The 21,977-nt window shown below is 44.4% G+C and overlaps 1 protein-coding gene across 12 annotated transcripts in view; it reads right to left on the reverse strand.

Annotated features, from left to right (window-relative positions):
• Positions 1-21,977, reverse strand: part of rnf24 (ring finger protein 24) — a 53,490-nt gene that overhangs the window by 21,369 nt on the left and 10,144 nt on the right. For 11 of the 12 annotated variants that reach the window (XM_031895232.1, XM_031895231.1, XM_031895230.1 and 8 more), the window contains exon 2: positions 12,392-12,502. The exons of the other annotated variant lie outside the window; for it this stretch is intronic. In XM_031895232.1, coding sequence (XP_031751092.1) covers positions 12,392-12,414 — 23 coding nt within the window. In that variant the 5' untranslated portion in view covers positions 12,415-12,502. The remainder of the gene's footprint in view (positions 1-12,391; positions 12,503-21,977) is intronic. 12 annotated transcript variants of the gene reach the window in all.

A 21,977-nucleotide genomic window follows, 5' to 3' on the forward strand; every position in this document is an offset into this window, starting at 1 on the left:
ACCTACCCATAGCCGTACTTACTGTAGGCCATAAATACCTACTCTTAGCCGTACTTACTGTAGGGTGGCAAATGCCCTGGGATTAATGTCAAACCACTAAACCTCCAATTCAGGCACGGAAATGGGGAAAAGTGTACTAAGGGGTATATTTATCATGCTGTGTAAAAAGGGAGTGAAGCATTACCGGTGATGTTGCCCAGGGCAACCAATCAGCAATTAGATTTCAACAGTTAGCAGCCAATCAGATGCTTTGCTTTGATTTTCTATGAGCAACATCACCGGTGATGTGTAACTCCACTTTTTACACAGCGTGATAAATATACCCCTTAAGTCACCTGGTAACAGTTACTCATGGATCAATGGCTATAAAAAACACAAACCCGTTCTGTATCTCTGTATTGGATGTAAATAGAAGGGCTGGGTACCTGCTCATTATGTCTGTAATCACTTACTGACTCAGTACTTACTGGGAAACAGAAAGAGAAAGCAAAAGCACTTACAGTAAACAGGTCCCTTAATCAACTTATCTTCTGTTTCTGGGAAGCTTATGGCACCGGGGTCACAACACTACATGCGTCATCTGCCTGATACAGTAACAATTACTGAGATTCTAGCTATCTGTATAACAGAGCATTCTATCACAGTGGCACAGATCCTATCTGATCCCCCCCCCATTGTAAGCAGCAGTCCTGCCCTGCTTTATGGCTGAGATTCTAGCTATCTGTATAACAGAGCATTCTGTCACAGTGGCACAGATCCTATCTGATCCCCCCCATTGTAAGCAGCAGTCCTGCCCTGCTTTATGGCTGAGATTCTAGCTATCTGTATAACAGAGCATTCTGTCACAGTGGCACAGATCCTATCTGATCCCCCCCATTGTAAGCAGCAGTCCTGCCCTGCTTTATGGCTGAGATTCTAGCTATCTGTATAACAGAGCATTCTGTCACAGTGGCACAGATCCTATCTGATCCCCCCCATTGTAAGCAGCAGTCCTGCCCTGCTTTATGGCTGAGATTCTAGCTATCTGTATAACAGAGCATTCTGTCACAGTGGCACAGATCCTATCTGATCCCCCCATTGTAAGCAGCAGTCCTGCCCTGCTTTATGGCTGAGATTCTAGCTATCTGTATAACAGAGCATTCTGTCACAGTGGCACAGATCCTATCTGATCCCCCCATTGTAAGCAGCAGTCCTGCCCTGCTTTATGGCTGAGATTCTAGCTATCTGTATAACAGAGCATTCTGTCACAGTGGCACAGATCCTATCTGATCCCCCCCATTGTAAGCAGCAGTCCTGCCCTGCTTTATGGCTGAGATTCTAGCTATCTGTATAACAGAGCATTCTGTCACAGTGGCACAGATCCTATCTGATCCCCCCCCATTGTAAGCAGCAGTCCTGCCCTGCTTTATGGCTGAGATTCTAGCTATCTGTATAACAGAGCATTCTGTCACAGTGGCACAGATCCTATCTGATCCCCCCATTGTAAGCAGCAGTCCTGCCCTGCTTTATGGCTGAGATTCTAGCTATCTGTATAACAGAGCATTCTGTCACAGTGGCACAGATCCTATCTGATCCCCCCATTGTAAGCAGCAGTCCTGCCCTGCTTTATGGCTGAGATTCTAGCTATCTGTATAACAGAGCATTCTGTCACAGTGGCACAGATCCTATCTGATCCCCCCATTGTAAGCAGCAGTCCTGCCCTGCTTTATGGCTGAGATTCTAGCTATCTGTATAACAGAGCATTCTGTCACAGTGGCACAGATCCTATCTGATCCCCCCCATTGTAAGCAGCTGCCCTGCCCTGCTTTATGGCTGAGATTCTAGCTATCTGTATAACAGAGAACACAGGGAGTAACTCCCGCTAGGCACATAACACACTTGGTAGCCATGTTGCAGAGCAGTGGTATCCCCCCCAGGGTCGAGTTTATTCAGCTGAATAGCAACAGTCCCTTTACCACTGAGATAGAAATAGAAGGGACGGGCCCAGAGCCATACAAATGTCCACAAAACTGAATTCCTGGCCACAGAGGGGAACCGTAACCTGACAGGGAGCCAACCCAAACACCGCTCCATTTCAGCGGCTGGGAAACAGGGCCTTTAACCCTCTCAGGTCCATTTCATTTCACTGATTTCAAAACTCAGTTCCATTTGCTCAAGTCCAATACTTAGTCGGGTCTCTCTAACCTTATTACAAGGCTGAAGGGCTAATTTACTGGGCCCAACATTGATACAGAACTGTGCCCAATTAAAAGCCTGAACTTCTTGGCACCTACACGTGCTCCTTCTACTAGTGCCAGTCAGTTGGCTGCGCCAGCATTCGTGCCAAGGGCAACTTTTAGCTGTTTGTTATTTTACTCATCAGCAGGAGATGCCTTACTGCTTGCCTTAAAGCAATAGTCATGGGAAAACATGTTTTTTTCAAAACCCATCAGTTAATAGAGCTTCTCCAGCAGAATCCTGCATTGTAATCTGTTTTTCCCATGGGGCTAGCCATATTCTTCATTTCCCAGGGTGCCACAGCCATGTGACCTGTGCTCTGATAAACTTCACTCACACTTTACTGCTGCGCTGCAAGTTGGAGTGGAATAGCACTCAATAGTAAGAAATCCAAGTCCAGCTTGGGACTCCTCCAGTTACATGGGAGTAGGAGAAACAATAGGTTAGCTGAAAGCAGTTCTAATGTGTAGCGCTGGCTGAAAGCTCAGACTCAGGTACAAGGCACTGAGATGGCGCCTACACACCAATATTACAGCTACAAATACATTTGTTGGTACAAGAATAAAAGGTTAAATGGCAGAGGGAATTATTTGCTGTGTAACAGTGTCATTTAGAAATAAAAAGTACCCCATAAACATCATGACAGTATCTCTTTAAGCTAAACATTCTCCACCGCCAAGAAAAGCAAAATTTTTGCATCTTGTATGATATGTTATAGTTATATTGGATAATCCAGTACTTCCTAATGGGGGGTTAACCCCCTGGCTGCTCGCTATAACCTCAGGAGCTCTGGACCCCCCAGCGACACAGGGCAATGCCGTTTTTAGATCTCCCTGAATACATGTCGGGGGCACATCTGGCTCACTGCAATATTTGGACACTTTACATTTCCTCAGAATATTCTATAAATACATATATACAGCCCTACGTCCCACTGCGGCCTTACTCCCAATGAAAACATCCGTAGTGGAACAGTCCTGGCCCCCCCGGCACATAGAATGCCCTGTCACAATGCTAGTGTTTGCACGTGACTCATTGCACAAATTTGCCCGTTTCATCCATTTTACACGTGGCAAGCGTCTCAGGGCAACGGCCAAGAGAGCAGAAATTAGTTTTTTTCCCAAGTGGTTGTGTGATTGTCACGGCCCCAATGAATAACAGATAACGGTGCTTTTATCCGGATCACTTAGGAAATGTTCTTATTCGGCACCTGGCAACGTAACATATCAGTGCTCTGGGGTGTGGGAAGATTCTCAAGCGCATGAACAGCCAATCATCTATCTGATACATGTGCCTGCCATTCAGCAAGCAGCCAATCATCTATCTGGTACATGTGCCTGCCATTCAGCAAGCAGCCAATCATCTATCCGGTACATGTGCCTGCCATTCAGCAAGCAGCCAATCATCTATCCGGTACATGTGCCTGCCATTCAGCAAGCAGCCAATCATCTATCTGGTACATGTGCCTGCCATTCAGCAAGCAGCCAATCATCTATCTGGTACATGTGCCTGCCATTCAGCAAGCAGCCAATCATCTATCCGGTACATGTGCCTGCCATTCAGCAAGCAGCCAATCATCTATCTGGTACATGTGCCTGCCATTCAGCAAGCAGCCAATCATCTATCTGGTACATGTGCCTGCCATTCAGCAAGCAGCCAATCATCTATCCGGTACATGTGCCTGCCATTCAGCAAGCAGCCAATCATCTATCCGGTACATGTGCCTGCCATTCAGCAAGCAGCCAATCATCTATCTGGTACATGTGCCTGCCATTCAGCAAGCAGCCAATCATCTATCTGATACATGTGCCTGCCATTCAGCAAGCAGCCAATCATCTATCCGGTACATGTGCCTGCCATTCAGCAAGCAGCCAATCATCTATCTGGTACATGTGCCTGCCATTCAGCAAGCAGCCAATCATCTATCTGGTACATGTGCCTGCCATTCAGCAAGCAGCCAATCATCTATCTGATACATGTGCCTGCCATTCAGCAAGCAGCCAATCATCTATCTGGTACATGTGCCTGCCATTCAGCAAGCAGCCAATCATCTATCTGGTACATGTGCCTGCCATTCAGCAAGCAGCCAATCATCTATTTTTTTGGGAATATCTGGAAATTCAGTGCAGAAAGAGGAATTTACCCAGAAGCCAACCAGGCAGAATGGTCAACAATTACCCACCGGTAGCAATCATGGGGCGCCATACTAAAAGTTTAGCAGCAGCCTTTCCCACTGAAGGCCCCTAATTAATTAACTGGGCAGTAGGCCCAATGGGGGGAAAACATGCCCATCATGCCCCTGCTCTACTTGGTTACTCCCCATTATGCTTAAACCCAACCCACAATCTGCCCAAACAGTGCCCACACCCTTACCAACCAATATATTGCACCTTCGTACCTCTTGGGGCCCCCCTCTGCCATAGGGCCACAGACTGGAGTATGCCCTTTACATGAGAATAAGCCCTCTGCCTGTATATTAAATAGCCTCTCCGTCTCGGTGTCTCTATTCACTTACCTGCCAGCCAATGGGGCTCAGCGCCGGACCTACAATAAATCAGCCTGATGGGAAATGCGGGGCAGGTTTCCCAGAACTGCGGCTCGGTGCCTAAACCCTGCGGATTAGCCCAGTGAGCCACTGTATCTAAAGAGGGAGTTAAATATCTTTATCAGTATCCAATGGACTCGTTACAAGCGGCTGGCAGCCACTACAGACGGAGGGCCCCGTTGCACAAGTGGGGGAAAGTAGGTCAGTGGCCCTTCCCATCACCATGTTTAGCGAGAGATTTCCCTGGCCCAGAGGTCGGTATCTGCCCCTACTACTGAAACATGAGCAGGGTCTCACTAGGGTGCAACCTGACCCTCCGCACCCACCGGAGATACATGTCTGTCAGTGGGACACGTAGGCACAACTACGGCCTGTACATATGTAACCCCGCTGGGTGCAACTGCTTCTTCTTAAAGAGACAGTACACCAACCAGGGATGACTAGGACGGGAAACTCACAACACAACACAGAAACTCCCATTATACCTATCCCTGTAATCTGTTCCTTCAAAAAGTAGGAATAAATCCCATTTTATATGCTGAAATCCAGCTGCAAAACAGCTCTTCTCTTTCTGCATCATTTGAAATCCTGGCAGGGGAGGAGGGACTGAAACACTGATGTTACAAACTGTAACAACTTCTCCCCAGCTTACAGACAGCATGCAGGAACTACATAACCCACAATGCATTGCACTGGGATGTTCACACAAGCAAAGACAGACTTCAGTTCCCTATCAGGTCAGCCTAGCTGCTGATTGGTTCCTATCCTACAGTGCAGTGTGCCGAGAGCAACCGCCCCCCCTGCACATCCAGAGAATTCAGCCAACAGGAAGTGGAAGAGATGGGCAGGACCAATAGGGTTATGGGGGAATTTCTTAATAAATCAGTCCTAAACAACTTTTTTTTTTAAGCACAATCCTTCTATATTCAGAGTATAACGCACTGGTACATTCTTAATTTTCACATGATATGTCTCCTTTAATCACACAAAGATCACAAGGTAGGAAGTCAGGCAGATGAGGTCTTATGATCAATTTGTTCCTTTAGTCTGAAAAGTGCCTCCGTGATGTTATTTACCATTTTAAAGGGGAACTTAAAGCAGGCCTGGTCAAACTCTAGCTCAGAACTGACCCTCTAAAGACACATAGGCCAGATGTGGCACTACAAGGCCCCCAGTACTGCTGAAGGGCTACAAAGACTTCTTTAGATGACATGAAAAGGGTTGCACTGCGCTGCGCTGCTGCAAAGTGGGTTGATCTGCGATTAATGGCACCACAATGAGAAAAGTAGGGACCCCTGCAACAGTTGCATGTAGTCGACAGCCAGATAGGTTTAAGGTCTTGTGACAGGTCAATGGGGACATTGATTGGGCAATTACAGTTGCCCACAAACCTGTCTGTGCATTGAGCTCAATTTCTGACTCACTGCTACCATTATATCTGTGTATACGGCCTCTTCAAGAGATGGACTGGGCACTCAAGTGGGGAGGCAATGGCATATGTTACTATAGATTTTCACCTTGTACTCATGCCTCAGAGTATGGGGTCGGCCTAAAAAAACTATTTTGGGACCAAAAGGATCAGATGAATGTAATATTACCCAGGCTCCCTAGGGACAATATACTTATAAAAGAGAGTTTATTTTCCCTTTAAAAAATCATCTTTGTAGCCAGGCTTGGGGCATGCTAACTACCTGTAGTCCAAAGGCATTTTGGGAACATGGTTTGGCGCTACACATTAGAACTGCTTTCAGCTAACCTATTGTTTCTCCTACTCCCATGTAACTGGAGGAGTCCCAAGCCGGACCTGGATTTCTTACTATTGAGTGCTATTCTGATACCTACTGGGAGCTGCTATCTTGCTCCCTTCCCATTGTTCTGCTGATCGGCTGCTGGGGGTGAGGGGGGGGGATATCACTCCAACTTTCAGCGCAGCAGTAAAGTGTGCCTGAGTCTGAGCTTTCAGCCAGCGCTACACATTAGAACTGCTTTCAGCTAACCTATTGTTTCTCCTACTCCCATGTAACTGGAGGAGTCCCAAGCCGGACTTGGATTTCTTACTATTGAGTGCTATTCTGATACCTACTGGGAGCTGCTATCTTGCTCCCTTCCCATTGTTCTGCTGATCGGCTGCTGGGGGTGAGGGGGGGGGGGGGGGATATCACTCCAACTTGCAGCGCAGCAGTAAAGTGTGCCTGAGTCTGAGCTTTCAGCCAGCGCTACACATTAGAACCGCTTTCAGCTAACCTATTGTTTCTCCTACTCCCATGTAACTGGAGGAGTCCCAAGCCGGACTTGGATTTCTTACTATTGAGTGCTATTCTGATACCTACTGGGAGCTGCTATCTTGCTCCCTTCCCATTGTTCTGCTGATCGGCTGCTGGGGGTGAGGGGGGGGGATATCACTCCAACTTGCAGCGCAGCAGTAAAGTGTGACTGATGTTTATCCCTGTTTTCCCATGTCAGTATTCCTTTAAGTTGGTTCCTGGCTTACACCAAGGATAAAGCATTTAAACCCTCTCCCAGTATCTATATACCGTATATATATATCTCGCCCTGTGAAGAAATTCATTTCACCTGTTACAGACCTGGTCTCCAAATTTAGCCCGGAGCCCCGGCCAAAGAGGACGTCAGGGGGCTGATCGGGTAACCTCGTGACTGGGGCATGAAATGCGATGCCGTACTATGCTTGGCAAACAACCCAAAGGGGGGATCTTGGGAGCTGGCGGAGAGTATAAAAGGGGAAGAATATGTTGTTTATAAATAAATTTGCTTACTGAGTGGGCAGGTGAGTCCTTGTACAAAGAACAAGGTGAAGCTACAATCAATCAGAGAATACCCAGGGGCAGGGAGGCATTATACACAGTTTGCCCATGGGCAGTGAACTGTACCAGAACCAATAAAAGAAGCACTAGTCAAATCTCATGAAAATATCCATGAAACAGCTCCTCCAGCTGGTGATAGGTGGTACTGCATGTGACAAAGTTATGACTATGGCTATTTAGTGACTGCAAATCATTGTTCCAAGAAGCTGCAGGCGTATAGTGCCCTTTGGCTTATTCTGGAACCAATCGCCTAAGCCTAATGAGGGTACCGGGGCGAAATCCCACAATCCTTATGTCCCTGGCGCTACGGCTATGCAGTGGGGAGACTCCATGTTAGGTGACATAAGGCTGCTGGCTGAGGGAATTAGCACAGCATCCCAATGCTATAAAAGTGCGTTAAAAATAAGTCATTTACTAGTGTCTTTAGTTGCCCTTTTAAAAAAAAAATGAATAAACTTAATGTCACTTCTTTCATGGTTCTAATGTGTAAATGTGAGAGAGAAAGACAGAGACACACAGAGCTACTAGTGGCAGCTACTTGTAGCGGCTACTAAAATAGACAATGCTGATCATTTAGGTTGAAGACACACGGAGCTACTAGAAGCAGCTACTTTTTCATGGCTACTGAACTCCAGAAAATCCCGTCAAAAACAATACTGAGAATTGCCTCTGCTAAAACACACAGAGATAATTATCAGTAAATGATCAGCATTGTCTGTTTTAGGGCTCTGGTACACGGGGAGATTAGTCGCCCGCGAGCAGGGAGTTTTGCCGCGGGCGACTAATCTCCCCGTGTACCAGAGCCCTTAGTAGCTGTGACAAGTAGCTGCTACTAGTAGCTCCATGTGTCTTCACCCTTACTGATAATTGTCTCTATGTGTGTTTAGCAGAGGCAATTCTCAGTATTGTCTATGGCAGGGGATTTCCTGGAGTTTATTAGCCGTAAAAAAGTAGCTGCTACTAGTAGCTCTGTGTGTCTACTTTTTTACGGCTAATAAACTCCATAAAATCCCCTGCCATAGACAATACTGAGAATTGCCTCTGCTAAACACACATAGAGACAATTACCAGTAAGGGCTCTGGCACATGGGGAGATTAGTCGCCCGCGACAAAACTCCCTGTTCGCGGGCGACTTATCTCCCCGAGTTGCCATCACCTGCCATCCCACCGGCGGTGCGATTTCGGGAAATCGCCGAAAAAGCCTTCCCGAAATCGCACCGCCGTGTGTGCCATCCCACCGGTGACTTATATTTTTGCCGGTGGGATGGCAGGTGATGGCAACTCGGGGAGATTAGTCGCCCACAAACAGGGAGATTTGTCGCGGGCGACTAATCTCCCCGTGTGCCAGAGCCCTAAGGGTGAAGACACACGGGAGCTGCTAGTAGCAGCTACTTGTCACAGCTACTAAAACAGACAATGCTGATCATTTACTGATAACTGTCTCTACGTGTGTTTAGCAGAGGCAATTCTCAGTAAAGTCTATGGCAGGGGATTTTCTGGCATTTAGTAGCCGTGACAAGGTGTGTCTTCACCCTAATTCATCCACAATACAAGTCCCTTGAGTTTGCCATAGATACATATACCGTCTCTCACACAGAGTTGTAACAATACTTCCCCTTTAAATGTTGAACACAAAAATATAGTAACTTTTTTTTTCTCTGCTTCTTTAATAGTACCCATCCCTTACTCACGTTCGAATGGAAATTTCCAGACGTCCCAGAAAGAGTTTATTCCCATGGAGAGAAAAAGGGGAAAGGCAGACCTGGCTTGGGCCCATTGGGCTCCGAGTGTGTGAGGATTCTTTATCCGAGCGCAAGAGAAATCTTGGCTCTTCCTGTCGGTTCTGCAAACAAGGGAAGGGTGCCAGCGCTATTCCAGGGCCCAAAACACTCTCTCTGGTTTCTTTTTTCACCTTCCCCTAGTTGTTGTCAAACTACAACACCCAGCGAGCACCCACTGAGCATGTGCGGGGTCACTGTCCTTATAATTAGGCAAGAGGGGGGTAATAAATGGTGGCCTCGTGTTACCTTTTAACAAGATGGGTTATTATTCCTCAGCCGGGGGCTAGAATGCCATTAAGCGCGCACAGGCGAACACCCATTCAGCAGTTAAACTGCTCCCAAGGAAGCGCTCCAACAAGCTGTCAGCCGTACAAATAACCCCAGTGTTGCCTCATTACTTTCTGCATTTAAATCAGTTACTCTGTAGCCGCTTAAATTCCGACTTCAAGTATTAAACGGGCCACACACAGTCAGTTCCGACTGTCACTCATCAGCAACACCCCTGCCCAGTAGGGGCTGCAATGGCACATGTATCAACTACTGTATCAGTATAGAGGGGTTCCAAAGCTTGGGAGAAGGCTTCCTATTGGACAGAGGCAGGGGCAAATTAAACACATTCTTTAAAGGGTTTGTTCACTTGTGAGTATGATGTAGATATTAATTGCAATTGGTCTTCCATTTTTTTTTATTATTTGTAGTTTAATTATTTCAGTGTTTGTTCAGCAGCTCTCCAGTTTGGATTATCAGCAGCTATCTGGTTGCTAGGGTCCAAATTACCTTGGCAACCAGGGAGTGGTTTGGATGGCATATGAATAGGAGAGGGACTGAATAGAAAAATTAGTTAGAAAAAGTAACGATAGTGATAGTTTTTTGGCTGCCGGGGTCAGTGACCCCCATTTGAAAGCTAAAAAGAGTTAGAAGAAGACGGCAAATTATTAAAAAAAAACTATAAAATTGAAAAGTTGCTTAGAACTGACCATTCTATAAGATATTAAAAGTTAACATAAAGGTGAACTAACCCTTTGAATGTTAGATCTGGATTTCCCGTGATATGAACGTCAGTTAAATGGGGTTTGGGTGCAAGGGCCCCCCGGTTGTACATGAAGGATATTAGGAAGCACAAAGACTGAATGTATGGGGAGGGGGGCACAGAGGGTCTCCGTGGGATCGCGCTGGTAAGAATGTGAGTGAGTGGGAAGCATGGAGGATACGCTGGGACTGTACATTGGGATGGAATTCGGCCCAGAAAGCGCAGAGGATTCCAAGTCCCTACAATCCATGGGCTGTTGTGCCCCACCCAGCGCTAGAACTGGCAGCACCCAGCCATATGCACCCGGTTATACCCCAAATATCAGCACCAGGGCCCCTGGAGCAGCCCCCCTACAGTTATGTACTAAAACACCCGTTCCCTTCATATAATACCCAAAGTCCCCTTGGTGGCAGCGACCGACCGACCGACACAAAACTGTGCTCTTTATGGCACCACAAGGAGGCCAATACTTGCCCACAAGGCCACCAGTCCGCACTTATAAGCTACTTGCCACTGTCCTCGTCCATCCGCAGACACTCCAGTAAAGTTACAGTTATCACAATTACACACAAGCCATTTTCCCACCATGGGTTTATACTGAGCACTATGTGAGCATCATTTCCTCCAACAACATGAATATGCCCAGGCATGCCGAGGGGTTAAACTTCATAATCCAAGATGTGCAGCTAGGGTCAGATCCTATCTGATCCCCCCATTGTAAGCAGCAGTCCTGCCCTGCTTTATGGCTGAGATTCTAGCTATCTGTATAACAGAGCATTCTGTCACAGTGGCACAGATCCTATCTGATCCCCCCATTGTAAGCAGCAGTCCTGCCCTGCTTTATGGCTGAGATTCTAGCTATCTGTATAACAGAGCATTCTGTCACAGTGGCACAGATCCTATCTGATCCCCCCATTGTAAGCAGCAGTCCTGCCCTGCTTTATGGCTGAGATTCTAGCTATCTGTATAACAGAGAATTCTGTCACACTGGCACAGATCCTATCTGATCCCCCCATTGTAAGCAGCAGTCCTGCCCTGCTTTATGGCTGAGATTCTAGCTATCTGTATAACAGAGCATTCTGTCACAGTGGCACAGATCCTATCTGATCCCCCCATTGTAAGCAGCAGTCCTGCCCTGCTTTATGGCTGAGATTCTAGCTATCTGTATAACAGAGCATTCTGTCACAGTGGCACAGATCCTTTCTGATCCCCCCCCCCCCCCCATTGTAAGCAGCAGTCCTGCCCTGCTTTATGGCGGCTGGGATATATCTTTATATTAGAGCACTGTGGGACAGAAGTGCATAATAAAACAGGAATTAAACTGAGAACATTGGGGAGGCTAGTATCCCTTTTCCAGTGGCAGAGAAGGGCTTTTTGTGCTATTGAATACATAGTTAACAATCACGCGAGGCCTAATCACTCCCAGCTGCTCTATTTAACAGACAATTCCCAGCGTCAACCGACAGGAAAAGAAGACAGAAAATTGGGCTCATTAGATGCAAGTAACCAGCCGAGGAAAAGGAGTGGGATTTGCATGAAAACCAGAAACGGAATATATGCGATGGACGCTAATTAAGCAATTAAGCCGACCCCGCGTGGGCCAATCATAAAAGACTTGTTTGCATTCAGGGACGGTTGTATCTGTTGGGGGGCGATATGTGCACCCTCATAGAATTACAATTCCCTGGGAGAGCAAATTAAGGGGTGTATTTATTAAAACTGGAGCCTTACATTGCCCACAGCAACCAATCAGATCTTTGCTTTGTGTTCAAATCCAATTGTCGATCGGTTGCTATGGGCAATATAATAATATTGGTTGCTATGGGTCCGCCAGAAGAACTGCATCACTGCGGTCAGAACCCATTTAAGTCCAGCAAGGGCCCATAAGCGTCTAATTACACTACTGTTCAGAGAGGTAACCCAAGAACAGACCAAAACACGTATGTAGTGTAGCATGATCACAATGCATATGCACCGTATGTGGAGAAATACTCACTTTGAAAGCCGGTAAAAGAACATATCACGCGGACGTTGCGCTCCTCCTGCCGAGCCCCCTTCTTTCTGCACAACAGGCGTCTCACTGGGCCATAATACCTCCCGGCTCACTCTGTAAGTAACATGTATGACAGTTCCGTGTTATGGTTGCACAACATCTCAACTATGGGAGGGGCATAAAACAAAATGATCCGTGATTGCGTTTCGTGGGTGGACCACATATCCGCAGGGTTAGTAAAACTGAACCAATCAATATATTACATTTTATAATAAATATTATAAAGCTAGGATCAATTAAATGGCAATCGTGAATTAAAAACAATTAGTTCTAGTGGCGTTAATGGCATATTCTCCGCCAGCAGAGAGGAACCCAATCACTGTCATAATGGCTAGTTTTGGACTTAGTGGCCACAATCTGGCAGTCACTGCCACAAAGCAATGCCTTGCAATGAAAACGACCCATAGGGTTACATATAATAACCAGGTTATAGGCCAACAAGCAGATAATTTGCCCTGGCCCCCCGGCACATAGCAATAACATAGGGCAAAGGCAAGCTAACATTATATATATATATATATATATATATATATATATATATATATATATATATATATATAAAGACATATATATTGTATATATATAGAAAGACAGTGGGCCGCACACACAGGGACTTTACTGAAAAAATAATACATTTATTTTCTTAAATAAATGTATTATTTTTTCAGCAAAGTCCCTGTGTGTGCGGCCCACTGTCTTTCTATATACAATTTTTTGCAAGCACCCTGGGCATTTGACTATTAATAAGGTGTGCTCTGTTTGTTCCTATATATATATTATATATATATATATTATATATATATATATATATATATACATACATACAGAATACTTGCCATAGAGAGAGGCAGGACTGTTTGCTATAAATAAAGGAGAGTTCATCTGACTTTCTTATGGAACTACCTTTAATAATGGCATTTTCGGATAAAGGGGGTCCCTGTCCATTTTCTGTACATAATACATCACTCACCATATATTCAATGGTACATCTGCCTGTAACTATCCCAAATGATTGAGTTGGGGAGGGGTCTGATTATACAAGTCTCATTATCTCTATACATTAAGGCATATAGCGCATTGGGCATAGCCCGCAAACACGGAAGGAGTGGTGAGGAACATCCATAGGGGCAATAACGTAGATGTGATCTTTTGTGGTGTTACATGGATGTAAGGGCGGCGCTTCTCCAGGGACTTTCTACCATCAAAGAGCAATTGGTGCAAGTTCACAAGCAAAAGGTCAGGATTCAATGGCGCTGAATTCCGGTGACCCTCCAGCTGTCTAAATAGGAAATATAGCTAAACAGAACTTCCTGCTTTACAATACTTACTATTAATATATAAAACGGTAGCTGTTGCCTGTGAGAAGATTTGATCACTCAAATGTACACAAAGTTGGAAAGGTTTGTATAAAGTCTATATATATATATATATATATATATATATATATATATATATATATATATATATATATATATATATATATATATATATATATATATATATATATACACTAGTAATATTCATTGTGTGATACTCAGAGTTCCCTGTATAACTCAGCCTGCAGCCTTGTGCCTTTATATGGGGGGCACAGAACCCCTCAGTGACTGCTAATATCCTTATCATTTACAGTAGGGGGTACATTATCCCTTATAATACATGAGTGATACTCAGAGTTCCCTGTATAACTCAGCCTGCAGCCTTGTGCCTTTATATGGGCACAGAGCCCCTCAGTGACTGCTAATATCCTTATCATTTACAGTAGGGGGTACATTATCCCTTATAATACATGAGTGATACTCAGAGTTCCCTGTATAACTCAGCCTGCAGCCTTGTGCCTTTATATGGGGGGCACAGAACCCCTCAGTGACTGCTAATATCCTTATCATTTACAGTAGGGGGTACATTATCCCTTATAATACATGAGTGATACTCAGAGTTCCCTGTATAACTCAGCCTGCAGCCTTGTGCCTTTATATGGGCACAGAGCCCCTCAGTGACTGCTAATATCCTTATCATTTACAGTAGGGGGTACATTATCCCTTATAATACATGAGTGATACTCAGAGTTCCCTGTATAACTCAGCCTGCAGCCTTGTGCCTTTATATGGGCACAGAACCCCTCAGTGACTGCTAATATCCTTATCATTTACAGTAGGGGGTACATTATCCCTTATAATACATGAGTGATACTCAGAGTTCCCTGTATAACTCAGCCTGCAGCCTTGTGCCTTTATATGGGCACAGAACCCTTCAGTGACTGCTAATATCCTTATCATTTACAGTAGGGGGTACATTATCCCTTATAATACATGAGTGATACTCAGAGTTCCCTGTATAACTCAGCCTGCAGCCTTGTGCCTTTATATGGGCACAGAACCCCTCAGTGACTGCTAATATCCTTATCATTTACAGTAGGGGGTACATTATCCCTTATAATACATGAGTGATACTCAGAGTTCCCTGTATAACTCAGCCTGCAGCCTTGTGCCTTTATATGGGCACAGAACCCCTCAGTGACTGCTAATATCCTTATCATTTACAGTAGGGGGTACATTATCCCTTATAATACATGAGTGATACTCAGAGTTCCCTGTATAACTCAGCCTGCAGCCTTGTGCCTTTATATGGGCACAGAACCCTTCAGTGACTGCTAATATCCTTATCATTTACAGTAGGGGGTACATTATCCCTTATAATACATGAGTGATACTCAGAGTTCCCTGTATAACTCAGCCTGCAGCCTTGTGCCTTTATATGGGCACAGAACCCCTCAGTGACTGCTAATATCCTTATCATTTACAGTAGGGGGTACATTATCCCTTATAATACATGAGTGATACTCAGAGTTCCCTGTATAACTCAGCCTGCAGCCTTGTGCCTTTATATGGGGGGCACAGAACCCCTCAGTGACTGCTAATATCCTTATCATTTACAGTAGGGGGTACATTATCCCTTATAATACATGAGTGATACTCAGAGTTCCCTGTATAACTCAGCCTGCAGCCTTGTGCCTTTATATGGGCACAGAACCCCTCAGTGACTTCTAATATCCTTATCATTTACAGTAGGGGGTATATTATCCCTTGTGTTCATATTAATTGCCTCCAGCTACTATAAAGACAGGAAAGCTCTTCACTATAATGAATTAACCTTGGCAAGTGACATGAGCTGCAATTTGCAGATGAGATTGTGAGAGATTAGACTTATCTTTCCCAACCATCTAATCTGTTAGACAGCAGGGCCCGGCGTCTGTCAGAGCAGCTCAGAATAATTTCAATAAATTGCTCAATGCTGCTGGAATGCAAAAAAAAGGGCAAATCAAACTCAACTGGATAGTTTAAACTATGGCATTTTAGTAAAATTGCCCAACGCAAGTGGGATAATGACTCTGCCGTCACTTGAGGAGCCCCATTAATCATAAATGACTCCATACATTTTTTCAAAATATGACAAATATATATTAAAAGACAAGGAAAGCAATTTATACATCATTTGCCCCTATAGAAAGACCCCTTTCCTTAACCACCCCACCCTACCGAACATGGGATGCTCCGTGTCAGCTTCCCGAGAGCTGGGAAACCAATACCCACCAGCCTTACTAACAGGTACGGTCACACAGGGCGGGACTGGCGAGCGCGGGTGGTGCGGTTCTGGAAGGGAGTCTTCTGCAGGGGATGTATAGTGCATAAATTGCTTTCCTTGTCATTTACAATAACTGGTGAATCAATAACGAGCATAAATACGTGATACTAATTTATATAATTAGCTAATAAAGGAATTTATAAGACAACATCAAAAGTGCTCAGAAGAGCACAAAATTATTTCCGGGGGTTGGAGATTTGTTCCCCTTTATTCCAGCAGTCCAGCAAAGTGTTCAGTTCTCTAGCCCTGTTATAGGCACCGACCCCGACATAGGCACCGACCCCGACATAGTTGGCTGGGTGTAACATAGTGAATGTTACACAGTGTTCTTTCACACTCAAACCATAGGCACCGACCCGGCCATAGGCACCGACCCCGCCACGGGCACCGACCCCACCACGGGCACCGACCCGGCCATAGGCACCGACCCCGCCATAGTTGGCTGGGTGTAACATAGTGAATGTTACACAGTGTTCTTTCACACTCAAACCATAGGCACCGACCCCGCCACGGGCACCGACCCCGCCACAGGCACCGACCCCGCCATAGTTGGCTGGGTGTAACATAGTGAATGTTACACAGTGTTCTTTCACACTCAAACCATAGGCACAAACCCAGCCATAGGCACAAACATGTGAATGTTACACCGTGTTCTTTCACACTCAAGCAACACATGTAGCACGTCTGTAACACGCCTGGGTAGGAAGCCATCAGTGCCAGGGTGCCTCCAAACACAAACTTCCCACAAGATATCATTCCATCTAGGAATTAGTGCCGGATTACACATTAAAACATAATTAGGGAATAATTGCCCTTACACAAGAGTACGCCGTCTCCCAGCCCCACCTTCATATGCGCCTTACAATAACAACAACAACAACCACCACATACCTATTAGCAACACTGTGCAAATCAGGATTCCCACAACCAACAGCTCCTATGGTCACTGGGAGCAGGACTGTCCTACCTCAAGAGGCCACCAATGTCTATGTGCCAACCTAGGGAGTTAGTGGCCAGCCCTTGCACATTGTGTCGGGCATATTATCATCCCAACTTGTGCCACCTCCATCGTGCTCAATAAGGCCCATAAAACAGCAGGCAAAGTGGGATTGGGAAAGGTGACCTTTACATGCCACCAATGTGTGCCTGGTGACAATGGCATGACCCTTCTATTTACTTACTTGCTGCTGTGCACTTAGTTCACAGTTAAACATAACTTAAGCTTTTTGAAAAGAAAACATAATTTCATGAAACTTTGTACTATACATCAATTAAACAATATGCATGACAAAATATTTCATGATGTTTAATGGAATAATTCCCTGCTGCACACGTGATGTCAATAAGGAAAGGAACATCCAGTGCAATGCATTGTGGGTTATGTCGTTCCTGCATGCTGTCTGTAAGCTGGTGGGAAGTTGTTACAATATGAATGTTTTAGTCCCTCCTCCCCTGCCAGGATTTCAAATGATACAGAATTGGAAGAACTGTTTTGCAGCTGGATTTCGGCATATAAAAATGGAATTTTGCCTTGCTAGCGGCCATATAAGCATATAAGGAAGCTCAGCATGGCTACTGCATTATTTGTATCAAACCCATTTGAACCTGAACAGCCCAAGTCTCTCTCCCTCCCTATTATATCCTCCCAGAATAAAAAGATAACATTGCTGTCCATAAGGGCCGCTTCATTGGCAGCCAGTCCAGTATTAGCCCTGCCCCTGCTGCGTGATTTATAAACTTACTGGAGCCAAACAAACCAAGCGATTTGGAATGAAAGGCAACTTATCAGCGGGAAGGAACCGCACACTGGGCCAGCGGGGTGCTCGATGCTTTAAACCGACAGCACAATCCAAAGAGACCGACAAACGGAACCCTGAGGGCAATGCGGCTTCTCCATCTGTCACTGACATGAATGAAAACCATGTTGTAAGGCTCAATTATTAATTATAATAACCTTTAACCCCATTGTATCAGGCTGGTTCCAATCGCTCCAATACGACAAGCCTTTTAACAATGAGGAAGCGATTAACTTACCCTTTAAAGTTGTAAAACGCTTACACTTGCATATGTCTTTATGGAGAAAAATAAAATAGGAGACCTTGGTACCTCCTACTGGAACTCTCCCCATACAGAACCAGCGATGAGCTCTGCGCCCGGGGGGGGGGGGGGGAAGCATCCAGCACTTTCCCTGTATTGTTAGCCCACGTGCCAAACCAGCATTTTCCTACCAACATTCCATAAGTGGTGACTGTTTTTATTGTCATCCGGTGCCCCTGAGCCACAATGTTACGGAAACAGATGGAATGACCAACAATAACAGAATTATGAGGGTCGGGAAACAATTTTAAGATTGTATATTCCCCCCCCCCCCAGTCGGGCAAAGATATTTTTAACCTTACAGGCTGGGGATGACAGTTGTAGCAGAATGCTAGAGCGGCTACCTCACTCCTTTAGAACCGGCCACATATAAAAGGAACTCCGGCTTCTGAACCAAAATTTCTTAAGACCCCCACACAACACAGAAACCCCTAATATCCCTATCACTGTAATCCGTTCCTTCAAAATTTAAGAATAAATCCCATGTTTATATGCTGAAATCCAGCTGCAAAACAGTTCTTTTCTTTCTGCATCATTTGAAATCCTGGCAGGGGAGGAGGGACTAAAACATTGAATTGTAACAATTTCCCCTCAGCTTACAGACAGCATGCAGGAACTACATAACCCACAATGCATTGCACTGTTTTCCTTTTCTTATTAACATCATGTCTGCAGGGAATTGTGGGATTGAGAGTATTCAGGCTGAAGGCAGGCTGAGGACAGTCAACTACTTTTACATTTTATTTGAGCTAAATAATAGGAATAACAGTATCACAGAACAAAAAACAGCCATATTCAGTAGGCACGGCTTTAGAGTGGGGATATGGCTGCAAAAGTGAACCTATATTATATACAATAAGGTAGCCCGGGGGGGGGGGGGTTACTAAGTGACTTGTGTATATGGGATTTTAATCTGTTTACCAAATAATAGAGCGCATATTTCAGCAGTAATAATACCTTCAATTACACGGAATGTAATAATAACAACTAATTTCCTCTTTCAAACAATTGGTTGGATCACTTAGTAACCACTTGTAACATACGGCATAGTTACGCTGGCAAAACGCCTGCCTTTCATAATCCTCTTTATTCAGCACAGCCGTGCCACCCCTTTGTCTGCCCTACAGATGATTATAGAATCAGTAGCCTGTAGGCTCTTTAAATCCGCCCTTTCTGCTTGCCATTGGCTCCTAATATTAGTACAGTATCAAATACAGGTATGGGACCTGTTATCCAGAATGCACATGATCTGGGGTTTTTTGGATAAGGTGTCTTTCCATAATTTGGATCTCCATGCCTTAAGTCTACTAAAAAAAATTAAACATTAATTAAACCAAAAGGAATGTTCTGCCCCCAATAAGGGGTAATTATATCTTAGTTGGGATCAAGTACAGGTACTGTTTTATTATTACAGAGAAAAGGGAATCATTTAACCATGAAATAAACCCAATAGGGCTGTTCTGCCCCCAATAAGGGGTAATTATATCTTAGTTGGGATCAAGTACAGGTACTGTTTTATTATTACAGAGAAAAGGGAATCATTTAACCATTAAATAAGCCTAATAGGGCTGCTCCGCCCCAATAAGGGGTAATTATATCTTAGTTGGGATCAAGTACAAGTACTGTTTTATTATTACAGAGAAAAGGGAATCATTTAACCATGAAATAAACCCAATAGGGCTGTTCTGCCCCAATAAGGGGTAATTATATCTTAGTTGGGATCAAGTACAAGTACTGTTTTATTATTACAGAGAAAAAGGAATCATTTAACCATTAAATAAACCCAATAGGGCTGTTCTGCCCCAATAAGGGGTAATTATATCTTAGTTGGGATCAAGTACAAGTACTGTTTTATTATTACAGAGAAAAAGGAATCATTTAACCATTAAATAAACCCAATAGGACTGTTCTGCCCCAATAAGGGGTAATAATATCTTAGTTGGGATCAAGTACAAGTACTGTTTTATTATTACAGAGAAAAAGGAATCATTTAACCATTAAATAAACCCAATAGGGCTGTTCTGCCCCCAATAAGGGGTAATTATATATAATATTTTTTTATTACTTATTCTTCTATTCAGATCCTCTCCTATTACTATTCCAGTTCCTTGTTCAAACCACTGCCTGGTTACTAAGGTAACCTCGACCATAGCAACAAGATAGCTGCTGAAATAACAGACTGGAGAGCTACTAAACAAAAAGCTAAATAATTCAAAAACCCCAAATAATAAAGACCAATTGCAGATTGTCTCAGAATTATTACTCTTCGCAGCACACTAAACGTTAATTTAAAGGTGAACAACCCCCTAACTATAGAATATTGCCCAAGTGCAAACCAGCACCAACAGGGAGGAGGGGAACGGGGGGTTAAAATATGACAGAAAAGCTTATTCTGGCTCCAGGTCATATCACTTACAATTACTTTTATTTCATCTCAAAATCCAGGAAATCCAAATCTTCTATCATTTTTAAATGATAAAGACAGTGAGTGCTCAGGGGCTGCGCGCCCCCCTCAGCCTTCATCCCCCCAGCCCCCGGGGGCACACTGGTACTGATACACTTCCATACACATAGAAGGACAGTAATATCACATTGTCCCCAACGCCTGCTGAGCAAACAGTCCCTATGTGTATGTTACCTGTTAAAATTAAAGGGCAAATATTTGCAGCCCTGGCAGGTAACCATAGCCCGGCGGGAATGTGGAAACGAGGGCAGGGGATATTGCGGCCTGTCTCCTCTCCGGGTTATTAATGGCCTGTAGATGTGGGTCACCCTGCCTGCCGTCGGTAAGGTCCGCGTGTGCGTCAGCTCAGAAATAATTAATGGTGCATATTGGCCAATCAGAAACCCTCTAGCAATCCACAGGGTTGTCATGCAGATACCCCCTCTGCCGGGGTCCCTTCTGGGTTCCTCAGGGGCAGCTTTTGGTCCCTCTGTTGCAGGGGAACCCCAATCGTATCAATCCATTTTTAGTTATTTCATTTTCAGTTCAGGAGCACTGCAGTTTGGAGTTTCAGCAGCTATTTGGTTGCTAGGGTCAAAGTAAACTTAGCAACCAGGGAGTGGTTTGGATGGGAAACTGGTACAGCTATCGGACCCCTTAACCCGGAAACACATTATCTTGAAAGTTCTGCATTACGCAAAGGCCATCTCCCATAGACTCCATTTTAATCAAATAATTCTAATAACTCCCTTTTCTCTGTAATAATAAAACAGTACCTGTACTTGATCCCAACTAAGATATAATTACCCCTTATTGGGGGCAGAACAGCCCTATTGGGTTTATTTCATGGTTAAATGATTCCCTTTTCTCTGTAATAATAAAACAGTACCTGTACTTGATCCCAACTAAGATATAATTACCCCTTATTGGGGCAGAACAGCCCTATTGGGTTTATTTAATGGTTAAATGATTCCCTTTTCTCTGTAATAATAAAACAGTACCTGTACTTGATCCCAACTAAGATATAATTACCCCTTATTGGGGCAGAACAGCCCTATTGGGTTTATTTCATGGTTAAATGATTCCCTTTTCTCTGTAATAATAAAACAGTACCTGTACTTGATCCCAACTAAGATATAATTACCCCTTATTGGGGGCAGAACAGCCCTATTGGGTTTATTTAATGGTTAAATGATTCCCTTTTCTCTGTAATAATAAAACAGTACCTGTACTTGATCCCAACTAAGATATAATTACCCCTTATTGGGGGCAGAACAGCCCTATTGGGTTTATTTAATGGTTAAATGATTCCCTTTTCTCTGTAATAATAAAACAGTACCTGTACTT

This window comes from Xenopus tropicalis, chromosome 1 (genome assembly GCF_000004195.4).
Source record: "Xenopus tropicalis strain Nigerian chromosome 1, UCB_Xtro_10.0, whole genome shotgun sequence".
Lineage (NCBI taxonomy): Eukaryota > Metazoa > Chordata > Amphibia > Anura > Pipidae > Xenopus > Xenopus tropicalis.